Here is a 13,798-nt window from a genome sequence, read left to right on the forward strand (position 1 = left end):
GTTGGTTCGTCTGGATCGATTGCATAAGTTCCCAAATTTATTCTATGGTGAGAACCCACAAACTCCGGCGACCCACATTCCAGTCTGCGCCATCAAGGAGAACAAAAGATTATCAAATTCACATAAAGATCAAAGCATAATTTTTCTCAATTCTCTAGCTTTAGTCCAGCACATTGAAGATTATCTCCACCTTCGTATCAATTCCTCATCAACAGAACCATCTGGTTTGTATAATGGACATTTATCTCTGACCTTGTGAAGCGGAATGGTCGATTGGCTTGCAAGAACTCCAAGAAGGTTAGCATGGATTCCCCTAATAACGCTCCCACTTCCCACCAAGCTCTACATCTGTTAGCTTATATAGACTCTCTTTCCAGAAAATCGATTGACTCACCGGAGACGAGGGTTGCTAGGGTTTTTCAGATCGAGAAAATTTCGTTTCTTAGTTTACTAGGTTTTTTGGGTTTGATTCTGTAAATTCAGCTGCTAATGGATTGTTTTCTGTAAATTATACCCGGGTATAAGTTTGTAAATTTGAAATCTTAAGACTTTGAATATAAAATAAAAAGATTATAAGTGCATTGTCTTTTTAATATAAACCATTAGATTGAAATGGTATACATGGTTCAATCTTGACCATTGGGGTATTTTGATCATTAAAATATGATTTGTCTTTAATTAGTCGTTTCAAAGTATAACTTGTCCTTAATTAGTCGTTTCTAGAAACCTCAGGAGTCATATGCCAGTGGGAATTTTTTTGGACATAGACCAAACCTTAGGGGTCCAGGTGAGGGCATTTTCCCGTCCGTGTAAAATGTATTCTTCTTTCTCTAGAACCAATCAAACAACACTTAGGAAGAATCAGTAGCTCATTTTTTGTTTCTGCCTTTCACCCTACCAATTTGGAGTTGCTCATCTTGCAGGTCTTCTCCATTACACCCATTCTAGTATTTTGCTAGATAGAAAATCGAAGCAATAATCTGACTAAAAGGGAAGAACCGGCTAGTGATTTCATTTCAAGTTTTAGGAAGAATGAGGTTTGGCGCATTGTTTAGAGTTTATCAGGGAAGAAGAACCAGAGAGGCATTGCGGCTGTGTCGATTTGACGTTTCGCGTTCATTCTCGCAGTCTCATCCCGAGCGGTTAGTTTTAATTTATTTTGTTTTATGTTTCATATTCTGAATGCCATCTTCTTCGCAGTGACACATCTTTAGGCTTCTCGGCCGATATTGTGTGCTCGCAGGCCTTCTTTTGGAATCGCGTTTGACATTGATGGGGTTATTCTTCTAGGCCGTACTCCGATCGGTGGCTCTCCGCAAGCGCTCAGAAAGTTATATGCGGATTCGGGTAGGAGACACTTAGCTTTACTTTGTTTAATCTTTCTTCGCATTACTTTACGGCCTTCTTTTATCGTTTTAGAATTTAGAGTGATTTTGAAGATACCCCCAGTTGAATTAACGATAGTCTCTCCGAGATAACAAATATAGCAAAGATAAGCCTGGAACCCTGCCTTTACTTTTGACTGATTATTGAAACTCATCAACCACCTGGAAGGTTTTTGCGGTTCTAAGTGCGCTTGGACCATTTACCGCTACTAATGTTGGTAGCGTTTTATTTATCTATTTTTCTTTTCCTTTTTTTCGAGTTGCTAGAAATGAGTGAACATTTCTTTCTTTGCAGGCGCTTTGAAGATCCCATTTCTATTCTTGACAAATGGTGGGTCATTTTTTAGCAATAACAGAAGGGTTCATTAAGGTTTAGATACTTGTAGGATTTTGATAGAAAGTACAATGAACTAAGGCGTAAGTCCTTGTTGTCATCCCATTTGTGCAGGGGGTGGCATCCCGGAATCTAAGCGGGCATCTGAGTTGAGTAACCTTTTGGGGTTAAATGTTTTACCTTCGCAGGTACTTCTCAGAGAACTTTGAATTTATTACAAATTTGTCAACATGTACGTTTATGCGTGTATCCCTCCGAATATTACTTTGGGCTTTGTTGAATCACTATGAATGTTTTTCTATTGTTTATCCACATGCAGGTTGTACAGGGCCATTCACCTTTCAAAAACCTAGTAAATAGGTACCTACCTGTATTATGTACAGTTTTTGGCTTTAAGTAATGTGCATTCTAGCTACATTATCTAGTGTTCTCCTTGACTTCTGAATTGAAGAGAAGCTTCATGATGAAATATCTAAATATAACTTTGTTGTGTGTCTATTTTAATTACTTTTCCCCCCTTTCAAGATACAAGAATGACCTCATTGTTGCTGCTGGAAAAGGCGAACCTGCTGCAGTGATGTCAGAGTATGGCTTTAAGTAAGGTCTTGATCTGTTGGGTATTTACAGGTTTCATAAAATATGGAGTTATTCATGATAAATTCCAGATTTGTGTGCATTTTATTTCCAAATGCTTGCTTCCTAACACATACTATTTGCAGAAATGCTTTGTCAATCGATGAATATTCATCATACTTCAGTAATATTGATCCCCTGTCTCGGTATAAAAGTTGGGCAACTAAGCAGGAAGTTAACAATAATAGCACCTCTATGGAGGTAACCGTAAAATGCAATGCTCTTACAGATAGAGTTAAAGCAGCATTCGTTGTTAGCGATTCTGTCGACTGGAGCAGAGATATTCAGGTTTTCATGTTCTCTAACTCGTAGTAATCTTGTCCTCTAAATTCTATAACATCTGCTTGTTATCTCGCATCTTTCTCCAAATGTTTTTGATGTTTGGTCTAAGGTTTAAATGATTGTTAAATTTCTCTTTACATCTGTTTCACTGGTTTGTTGGAAATTCTCATAAAATCATAAAGACTTCCTTCTTCGTGGTGGCGGTTGTTGTGTTTGTGGTAAAAGCAGAAAATAGATTGATTTACTTTTGGGTGTTGGAAAACATGATCTTGTGGTACCTTCACTCACTGAGAAACTAGAGATACTAAAGCTACTCAAGGACATAAGTTTTCCTTCATATTTTTGTGACTTATTGTACAAGAAGTTGAAGTCCTCACATACTGATACACATAAATTTCCATTTGGTTTACAAGTCTAAAGGAATGTTTATTAGTTCTAATGGGAATTGGTAAGGTTGATTACCCACAATCCCGAGCTTCTGAGTGTGGCCCTATATCTGTGAAGTGGTAGATCAGTGTCTGATAACAGTTAAGATGTAACACTTTTAAACCTCTAAATCACTTGGAAAGTTCAGTCAAAAGCATTCTACCACTTGGAAAAGCAGAGCACATTTGTTTTCTGTTAGTATCATTTTCTAATCACTACCTTATCTCAGTTAAAAAACCTATCTTCCACCACGACCACCAGTTGAGTTGAGCTTAACAGTTAGCATGAAGCCAATATATTAGATCCCCTTCCATCCCATGGCTGGAGCAGCTTTTTTATCCTTTGAAAATTCCCAATTTAGGTGTGGGGCAGATACACAAGTAACTTGGATGATTGGATCACCTTGATGTCCATGCCAGGTGACTTATCCATTCGGTTATATGAAGAGATGTTCTCAACATTCTGTACTCTCCATAGGTAGGGTCCTTTTAGATTTCCTAGCAGGGTGACTTGTCCATTTAGTTATGTGAAAGGATGTTTTGGACGTTCGGGACTGTCCATAGACTGGGGTCTGTTAGATTTGCTGTTGGTTGTTGTTGTTCAGCTAAGCTATATGTTTCACTGCATATTGGACTTCTTCCTTCTACTTTTAAGCATCAGAGTTTTAAAGCAAAAAGTGGTTAAGGAATGATTTTATTTTGCTGCACAGCAAAGTGCTTTTGGGATGTTATTTACCACAGTAATGTGAGGTATCATGAATGGTAACCTAGGAGATAATTCTTCATATTTGGTGGGCCCAAATCCAGCTTGCAATGAGATAAAATAGGAACTGTTTTCGTGGGAGTGTTAGAGATAATTTAGGATTTTGTTATTTATTTATTGAGGTAATAATGTAATCAGATTTTTAATTCGGGTAGGATTTCTAGGGTGTTAGTTTTAATTTCCTAAGAGGCCTAGTAGGATCAATTATTTGTTAGTTTTAAATTACCAAGAGCCCTACTATAGTTTGTTTTTGTATCGAAGTATGTCTCTTTTATTATTCTCCATATCCCCTGCTTCAAGTGTAATTATTCTCAGGTTTTCCCTTCTTCCCCCATCCTCTTTACCTTCTTTATTCTTTTTTCTGTCCCTCCATTAAAAACATATTTCTTCTTGGAGAAAACTTTGTTTATTTAAAGAAGTATATGTTAGAATCATTATTTGATAAAGCAGGATAAATTTTTAGTGCAGTTGATGATTTCAGCAAAATGAAACACCTTAACACATAGTTGTCAAGGGGTTGCCCAGGCACTTTACTTGTATTTAGGGGTTTGGTGTCACCTTGGTCACCTAGGGGACACCTCGTTATCTTGCTGGTGTATGGTACCCCCCCCCCCCCCCCCCCAAAAAAAAAAAAAGGAAAAAAAAAAAAAAAAGTCTTTTCTGTATGAATGCCTTCCATCACCTAGATGCTGTGAACTATGGCTTATAAAAGACACAGTAAAGTATATGCTTTTGTGTTGTGTGACAATTCACTTGTTACAAAGTTGTATTATTTTGGTAACATAGCGAGTAGCAGCACCATGGTTCAGATTGGAGTTTCATGGGCATAAATAGTTAGTGGTTTGGGTACTGGTTGATCAAGGATTCCAGTGAACGGTTGGTTGAGGGAGGAGCATTTTGGAAGATAGCCAGTCAACCTGTACCACCGTATGACTGATCCTGCAGGTCAAGCTCATCCCAAAATACATGGAGGTCCCAGCCACTTTCTGATTCCAATCTGCATGACTGTTTCTAGACCTTTCAGCAATTGCATGGATGAGGCTATAAAACTTCCGTACCTGAGAGGGCTATATGATTTAATGATTTTTTGAATCCTTGATGCTTCTATATACTGTTTGGAAGTTCCATTCCAGCACAAGGCTATTTTCTTTATTGAATAATCATACTAATTTTTTAGTTTTTTAAACAAATAGCAGTTGTTAATTGGATTATTTTCCATTTGCTGCTGCCCAGTTGTTTTGTCCCTTTAAATCTTCTTGTACAAATAAAGCTAGGATACTTGTTAGGACCCTAGGATGAGGCCAGGTGGAATGAAGGTTAGTTAGGGTTAGTTGAGATAATAAATAGAGGAAGAAGAGTGAGAGAATGAGGGTTAGTTAGGGATAGTTGTGGGTTATAAATAGAGGGTGAGTGGAGAGGATATCGAATGTTTGGAGAGTCTTGTGGGCAGCCGTAGGCTGAGGGAACACCGTGAGGGTGTGTGTGTGTGTGGGGGGGGGGTGACTGGCACCATAGAAATCAATGTTATCTTGTTAAATTCTTGCAATTTTGTATAAATTTTCTAAGATATTATTAGAATCTTATCAATTGGCATCAGAGCTATAACGATCCAGGGAGGTGAAATGGTTTTGTCACTGTTTTCCGGTGATGGAAATGCGCACAAGTGGTTAATAGAAGTCGAACAATTTAGCCGGCAACACCAAATTGAGTGTGAATATTGGCTTGGAATAGCTCTCGAGCATTTGGATGAGGAAGCGTTAGAGTGGGTTTACCGGAGAAATTGGCCGGTGTTTGATTGGAAGGGTTTCAGAGAAGCCTGCAGATTGAGTTCGGTGATGGCAACCAGGAAGAACCGAGGGATGACCAAGCAGAACTGATGGAAAGAATGCTGAGTGAAATCGCCGGCAGAGATAGGTTGACGACTACGGTAGTTCCATGCCAGGTTGGGAGAAGAGAGAAGAAAAGAAAGATAGTTCTGGGTGTTGAAACCTACCGGATTGAGGTTTCAAAAGCGAGAAAACAAGTCGCTAGATCAACCATATGCAAGAAGAAGAAGAACCGAAGCAGACCAGGGGAAATCGATGCAAAGTTGTAGACGGCAGGGAAAAACTCTGTTCGCAGGGAAGGAAGAAAATGATGCTGGTTCTGGTGGGTTGTTAGGGTTGGCTCTGATTGTGTCGATGACATGGCAATGGCAACAATCAAGAAGGGAAAGTCCGATCTAAGGAAGAAGGACATGCCTGCTGTTATCGTCAGGCAGCGAAAGCCCTGGCGCCGAAAGGATGGAGTCTACATGTATTTTGAAGATTCGGCTGGAGAAGGTGCTGCTCAAGGCGCTAATCAAGATTCTGCTCTTTGGCAAGAACAGAGGCGTAGACAATTCAAAGGAGTTAGGAGCTGGATGGTCCGAGCTCTTGTGAAACCCCCATGGATGTGGGCGAATGCAACCATAGAAGTGGCAGATTTTTGTAGATTAGTGATGGCGTCGGCCGTGAGCGACATGTGTGTGATTTCAGGGAGAGAGAGAGATCACCATTGGCGGCAGCATGTGGAGGAGAGTCGCTGAGGGTTTTCATCGTGAGTTTCTTTTGGGAAGAGACGGTCCAAGTGGAGGGCTTGGTTGAATCGATGGTTCAGATCCAACGGTGGTTCAAGTCTATTAGATCCAGGGGCCTTTTGGGCTATTTAATTCTGGGTAATGAACCCGTGGTATGGGCCCAACCTATTCCATTAAACCCCAGCCCATCGTATTTCCTTAACGCCCAACCCATTGCTTTTAACCTATGGTTTTAAGTATTTGGACCTTACTCCTTTTCATCATCACTCATGGGCTTGGCCCATTTCGTATACCCAAAATCCAAGCCTTCTCAGCATTACTTTAAACCCAAATAACTCAAACGGGTCAAAACCCAAACCCAAACCAAGCACTTATCAAACCGAACCAGGAATTCATCTTCTTCAACCTCGCATAATCGAGATGACATGCAGGCTTTGTGAGAGTTGCAGTGGTGCGATGGGGATTAATTTCGTTGCCGGCGGAAAAAAAAAAAAATTCCAGACCAAGTGCTTCGCTCCAAGTCTGATTTTGGGCAGTGGGTGTGTTATTCAGCCTGGGAGGATGATGTTGAATTACTACGGTTATGTGGCACCATCACACGAATAAACTTTAACAATTCCATCACCTTAAGGTCAAGGTGATTTTCGAGGGGCCGGTAGTGTTAGGACCCTAGGATGAGGCCAAGTGGAATGAAGGTTAGTTAGGGTTAGTTGAGGTAATGAGGCCAGGTGGAATGAAGGTTAGTTAGGGTTAGTTGAGATAATAAATAGAGGGAGAAGAGTGAGAGAATGAGGGTTAGTTAGGGATAGTTGAGGGCTATAAATACTAAGAGGGACAAGTGAGTGGAGAGGATATTGAATGTTTGGAGAGTCTTGTGGGCAGCCGTAGGCTGAGGGAACACTGTGAGGTGGTGTGTGTGTGGGGGGGGGGTGACTGGCACCATAGAAACCAGTGTTATCTTGTTAAATTCTTGCAATTTTGTATAAATTTTCTAAGATATTATTAGGATCTTATCAATACTCATAACTGTTTTTTGGAATGGTTAAATCAGCACAAGTGCAATCTGTCAATACCATCAAGAACTATGAGATGTTCATGCTTCTCTTTTCCAAATTTGGTTTTCCTATGCAATGCTTTCAGCTAATTGATGTATATCTTTAGGTTCTCTGTGACATTTTAACAACTGGGGGTCTCCCTGGGACACAGAGGAGCAAGCATCAACCACCTTTATATTTTGCAAATGATGATCTTGAATACCAGGTCAGTAAAGTTGTTACTTCTGGTGATTTTAGTAATGAGGGAATTTTATGTTTTGTGTGTAGACCAGATAGAAACAAAGCTGTATAGCTCCATAACCTCAATTTCCTTGTTGGAAAGTTGGAGCTTGTATGCACCTTCTGACAGTCTGAATGGTGAAATTTTTATGTCCTGAGGCCAAAACACTCTGAAGTAGATGGTTGATATAATAATAGAAAGAGCATATGCATTCCATAAGACTCTTGGTCGGGGAGGGTCATATTCTGTGCAATTGTACCCTGCTTTAGTAGGGATACAGTTCTGGGAGATGGTAGATATTATAGAGTACTGTGTTATTATTGCAGACCCTTAAATGATAAGAATGTGGGCATATAGTCTAAGAAGTAGTTAAACATCTCTTCACTGTGTCAAACTGGGACTTCCTAGTATCTCCTTAATTGCTTGATCTGGTCTGCCAATTTTGGTTAGAAATGTAGGAATATGAACTGCTGACCTCCTTTGGTGAGTAGTCCTGTTTCTACAATTGACTCTTCTATTTTTAGTTAGCTCCATAATATCTCTCCTGAAGCCCCGCTTTTATCATAAAAATAATATTTGGCTGATTTGTTGGATTCTGTTTGCTTCATTTCAATGGAAGTTAAAAACCTACTGATTTGGATCACTCAGGCAGGCTGAATTTCCTTCTGAGCGTCTTGGAATGGGTGCGTTTAGAATTGCACTTGAAGGCATCTTCAACAGGTAAGCACTGTGCTTGGACATACAGTGATGACCTCTTTTGGTTTAATCAATAAAAAATGATTGTGTGTTCAGAAAAGAATACCTGTTGACTGAGAGGCATGTTGGCATCCAATGTCAAGGTCAAATACGTATATGGCTTAATTACTTTACATGTATTTGATAATCTTAACTTAAACCTGACAAGTGATATGTTACTTAATTTTTAATAATAAATAAGAACCTAGAATCATCTAGCATTGAATTAGTAACTTTCCAACTTCTATACCTTCCCTTTTTTTTCCTGGTCGCAAGGCCATATCTCATCTACCAGACTTCTAAACTTCTTCCCTTTCCAGGGTTGGAAGAAGTATACAGATGACTCGGTCGGATTTTTTCTAAATGTTAAACAAAGGGAGAAAGACAATAGGGGCGGGGTGACCAAAAATAATATGAATGGCAATTTTTTGGTCGCAGTCATGATGGACTCTTCCTGCCAGAAATCAAAGTTACAAGGTTTATGTGGGATTGTAGCTTGTTTGCAAATATATAAAATTATTCAAGGCCAGTGGCTTTTATAATTTTGTCTATAGGCTGCAATACTTTTTGTGGAAGTTCATGCTATTGTCTCAGTCTGTAGTGATGAAAGTCCATAAAACCCTTGTTAACAGGCTTTGTTAGAAGGGAAGAAAAAAAATTAGTATCAAATTCATTTACAAGCATTACGTCCTCTTGAAAGTTTAATTGCTAGCAGCTATTATAAAATCTTAACAGGGTATATACCTTTCATGCCTTTATCATCATTAGATAGTGCAATACTTGACATTGCAATGCAGTTTGCGACAGTTATGATGTTCCATTTTGATTGTCAGATTCATAGAGGTTGATTGGGTCAGTGGAGTTGTGAGACCAACAGGTCCAGTTTATGTTTCTACACCTGTATGACTACAAAACCCCTTTGAGATGATCAAATAACACCCCTTTACTATTTCATGGTGCATAAGATGCTTTGTTTACTTAAACGGTTACCTGTGTCAGCACATTATGATCTCATAAAGACGTGCATTTTAATGTGGCTTAGGCATCATTTTACTGCAGCTCCCTGTGAAGAAAACAGTTAGCATGTGGATTGATGCTGGGAACAAGTTGCATATGTAGCATGCTTTGCTATGAAAAACTAAACTGCCTGGTCCATATCCTCATTCTGTGTCTAATATATGCAGAATTCACCCTGCAACTTTGGAGTATACTTCTTTTGGTAAACCGAATCCCTTGGTATTCAAGAATGCAGAAGAAATACTGTCATCACATTGCAACTATCATGTTGCCAATAATGGAAACACAGGATCTCATCCTTTCAAAACTCTGTATATGATAGGAGACAATCCTTCAGTTGACATCAAAGGTGCACGGCAGGTGTGTCCCTCACACTACGCTTTCTGTCACAAATGGTTATTTACTGACTCTATATGATGGATTAAGTTTGAGCATTTGCTTTTCAGGCAGGACATCCCTGGTTTTCTATACTGACAAGGACAGGTGTTTTTAAGGGCAAGGGAAATCATCCAGAATTTCCAGCAGATCTGGTATGTTGATTCACTGAATGACAAATACATTTGCTAATATGTTAGTGTTTTCTCTTCTTTGTTTTTTTAATCTTGATTAGAAGGGGAAAACTTTTATATGGAACTGAGAGTACTTTAAGAAATATTTGACTTTCCTAACTCTAAAACATGTCAGTTCCATAACAGACCATTTGTTTGCGAGAGATAAATGGTGGGGAGAAAAAAAGAGGGTGAGAGAAATTGATATTTTTCCATGAAAAACAATAGAGCCTGATTTTTGGTTATCTGGGGTTGGCAATTACCTGACAACCTATACATTAAAAAATAAAACTGTTGGCTGAGGTGACATACCAATTTTCCTGCCACTCTATTTGAGGCCATGCTAGATACACAGCCTAAGTTATGCATATCAGTGTACCATTTCCCCCCCCCCCCCCCCTTTTCTTTTAGTGCTTCAAAGCATTATTATTGTTTTCTCCTATATTGATATGGAATGAGTTTCGTTTGCTGACGGTGAAGAGAGACCTCTCATTGATGACATTTGTAAATAGGGGTATGGGAATTGATGATCGCATTCACTATTAAAAGATATTCAACCATGGTGTCAAATTAGCTGGGTTGAAGAGGTTCACTTCACCTGTGGTTGGAAACCTAATCTTGATAGATTGTGCAACAGCACCAGATTTTTGAAATTGTCATAAGATGATGAGTTTTTAGTTTCTTAGTTTCAGCTCTGGTACTTAAGCGTCTTTGGTCCATTGTATGCTGAAACTTGAATTCCTAGTTAGATGTTTGACGGCCTCTAATTTTATCTTGGTTGTTGCATACGCAGGTTGTTGACACAGTTCAGGAGGCTGTTGACTACATATTGCAAAGGGAATGTACTACATGAAGCATGTCTCCTTTTATAAACTCTGATTCTTTGTTCACCTTCCAAGGTCGTTCTTGTATTTTTTTCCTCCATTGTTATGATTCACAGGATACTTTGTCAATAAAGAGAAAACTGCTAAGAGTGAAGAAGTTGGATTGACTGAAGGTGTTAACAGCTTACTAACATTGTCAACAATCTCTTTGGAAGCTTGAAGGTGTCATCCACTCTATGTTGGGAATGTACATAATTATTCAATCAGAATTTGAAGGTCCTTACATGCAATTGATGGTAGACTCATATCCTTGTTGTATGGAATGGAGATTCTTTTTTATTCGTGGGTGTCTTTTTGTAGATTTTGTTTGAAGTGAAATACGTCGAAGATACAGCTTTAAGTGTATCCAATTGAATTTTGGCCCTGAAAATTGATTCATGTTTGCCCTGTCTGAACGTGGAGTAACATTCTTCAAAATTTAAGTGGATACACATAGAATTCCCTTCCTGGTTAGACATTTGAAAACCTTCTTCCTAAGACAACATTGCATGTTTCAGATTTCGAGTACAAGAGACTATCATGAAGGGTAGAGGGGAGGTTCATATTTTGCTGCTTGCCTTTGGTGTGCACTCCAGTTAGGATCATCAGATTCACAGTATCAACATTAAAAGAATCCTCGCATGAAAATCACCAATTATTTTTGCTATTGAAGTTCCCTCTAAATGGTGGGGTCTCCAATAGAGCAACCTATTTATTTAGAGAATCCTCACATGAAAATTCAATTATTTTTCCTAGAGTTTCCTCTTTGAGGTTTAGGGTTTTCTAGGGAGAGAGTGACATTGCCTCACACAATGACCAACGGCGACCCTAGCCTGTTGGCCACTGGCGACACTTGCTCCACTCCCTTTACTGATAGAAGAAGTGATCTTGGTCCTCTTCGGTCGTGGACTGATTGGTGCGCGACTAGTAATAAAACAATTTAGCAATGTAAAAATGGGCGTACACCGAACCCAAAGTTACTGATGGCAAGAATGTCGTGGTGATCAGAGAAGAAGTAGCAAAGAAGATAGAGAGATTGAAGTCAGCCCTTGTTGGATACAACTTCGGCGGCAACAACAGAAAGCGATTCGTGGTGGAGAAATGGGCACACGCTGGTGAAGTAAAAATTTACAAATGGAGAATAGGATCTTCGTTTTCAAGTTCCAACTTCCAAGAGATAAGAGTTAAGCCGCAAGGTATCGGGTGAAGAGCTCTCTGACACTCAGGAGGAGATTCTTGAGAAACAAATTCCGCTGTGGGTAAGGTTTGATGGTCTCAAACAACATCTTTTGGGGAACCAAAACTCTAGGGATGATTGCAAGTAAACTGGGAGAACCCATATGTCTTGCTGATAGTAGTAGATTGCCCTTCCCAAGAGTGTGCATCTTGATGAAGGCAGCGCGTAGAGTTTACTGTGATTAGATTAGAAGTGCTCTTCTTAAAGCAAGAACCCTGAAGCTACCTAACATCGAGATCTGTTCAGACGACTCCTTGGTCTCCATACAAGCCATTTGCAAGATCCATCTGTGTGTTACTAATCTCCCAGTGGCTCTTTCCAAAATAATGGGAAAACATTCTATAGAATCTAATTCCTTAATTTATCAATAGAAGCTTCCTCTTCTCATCTCAAAAGAAGTTTTCTTTTACATAGTGTTGTCTAATTAGACATACCCAGTACAAATAACAAAAAAAAAAATTTAAAAAAAAAAAAATTGATGGGGGGGTCCTTCCCCCGGGGGGGGGGGGGTTTTTTTTAATCCCAACCTATTTTTCAGGTGTAGTCAGATTCGCACTATCATATGACATGTCCTTTGATCCACACCCTTAAATAGATAGAATCTTCAATCCATATGGATCACTATCCACAAGTGCTAGCACTGGAAGCTTGAGTTCCGTCTTGAGGAAGATCTTCCTCAAGAACAACCTCATATAAGCCTTTCAACAACGACACCCTTCTCTGCAGCGACGACATTGAGGCTGGACCTGGTACATCCAAGCAACATCGTCAAGCACGGCATCAGACTGGCTTTGGTCTTTGAAGAGCATGACGTCAGTGTAGAATAGGTCCCGCTTGGTGTGACGTGAATCTTCGCAGAGCTGATGAATACGAGTGAGTCGTAACGGTGGTCTTGCCTACGGTGAGACGTTCGCATAGGGGCGGATCGATGTTAGAACGATCAAGCTCTGTAATGTAGATCTGGTTAGCACGGGATGGATTGTGTGAACGCCTTATCCTTCACATCACACAATCCATCCTCTCCGGCTCCGGCTTCTCATTCGACCCGTGGCAACGCTAACCAGTTCTACGTTACTGAGCGTGATTCGTTCTAACCTCCATCCGCTCCTATGCGAACGTTACGACTGACTCGTATTCTGCAGGTCGTTCATCAGCTCATTGAAGCAGATTCATTCATGTCACCAAGCGAGACCTTTCTACACTCACTACCTGCCCTTCCGATTGAGACCAGACGAATTCATCCTCTCAAGCCTTACGAAGCTCAGCAACTCTCTTCGATCCAATGTTTCCACCTCTCAGAAAACCCTAACCTTATCGGACCTTGATCTCTCCTTCGCCTGCCTTGAAGTTGCAGACCTCAATCTCCCAGACGCCATTGAACGCCATATCCTCCGCATCACACAATCCATCCTCTCCGGCTCCGGCTTCTCCTTCGACGTTCCTGCCCGTGGCAACGCCAGTTCTCGTTCCTGAGCTTGATCCCCTGTCTCGGTATAAAAGTTGGGCAACTAAGCAGGAAGTTAACAAGAATAGCACCTCTAGGGGGGAAACAAAAAAGGGGGGGGGCGGAGGGGGGGGGGAAAGGGGGGTTGGGGGGTGGGGGGGGGGGGGGGGGGGGGGGGGGGGGTTGGGGTTTCCCCTTTTTTCTATTTTTTTTAATCTCCCCCCTCAAAATTATATCATCTTGTTTTTACTCTAGCATCTTTCTCCTAATGTTTTTTTATGTTTGGTGTAAGGTTTAAAT

At 40.2% G+C, this 13,798-nt stretch overlaps 1 protein-coding gene across 2 annotated transcripts; it reads left to right on the plus strand.

Moving 5' to 3' along the window:
• The first annotated feature begins 84 nt into the window (after positions 1-84).
• Positions 85-12,462, plus strand: LOC149027075 (hydrolase family protein / HAD-superfamily protein). Of its 2 annotated transcripts, XM_089158915.1 has the most exons (13): positions 85-297; positions 924-1,142; positions 1,244-1,347; positions 1,681-1,716; positions 1,834-1,907; positions 2,039-2,079; positions 2,245-2,316; positions 2,439-2,640; positions 7,541-7,639; positions 8,307-8,374; positions 9,574-9,766; positions 9,853-9,936; positions 10,748-12,462. In XM_089158915.1, the coding sequence occupies exons 2-13, from the start codon at positions 1,033-1,035 to the stop codon at positions 10,805-10,807; spliced, it is 1,143 nt and encodes a 380-aa protein (XP_089015041.1). In that variant the 5' UTR covers positions 85-297; positions 924-1,032; the 3' UTR covers positions 10,808-12,462. The 2 variants fall into 2 exon arrangements, with proteins under 2 accessions (XP_089015041.1, XP_089015033.1); XM_089158907.1 differs by lacking the exon at positions 85-297 and having other exon boundaries at positions 821-1,142.
• Positions 12,463-13,798: the final 1,336 nt, after the last annotated feature.

This window comes from Hakea prostrata, chromosome 1, assembly GCF_041222555.1.
Source record: "Hakea prostrata isolate BN-2017 chromosome 1, UWA_Hpros_2, whole genome shotgun sequence".
NCBI classification, from domain to species: domain Eukaryota; kingdom Viridiplantae; phylum Streptophyta; class Magnoliopsida; order Proteales; family Proteaceae; genus Hakea; species Hakea prostrata.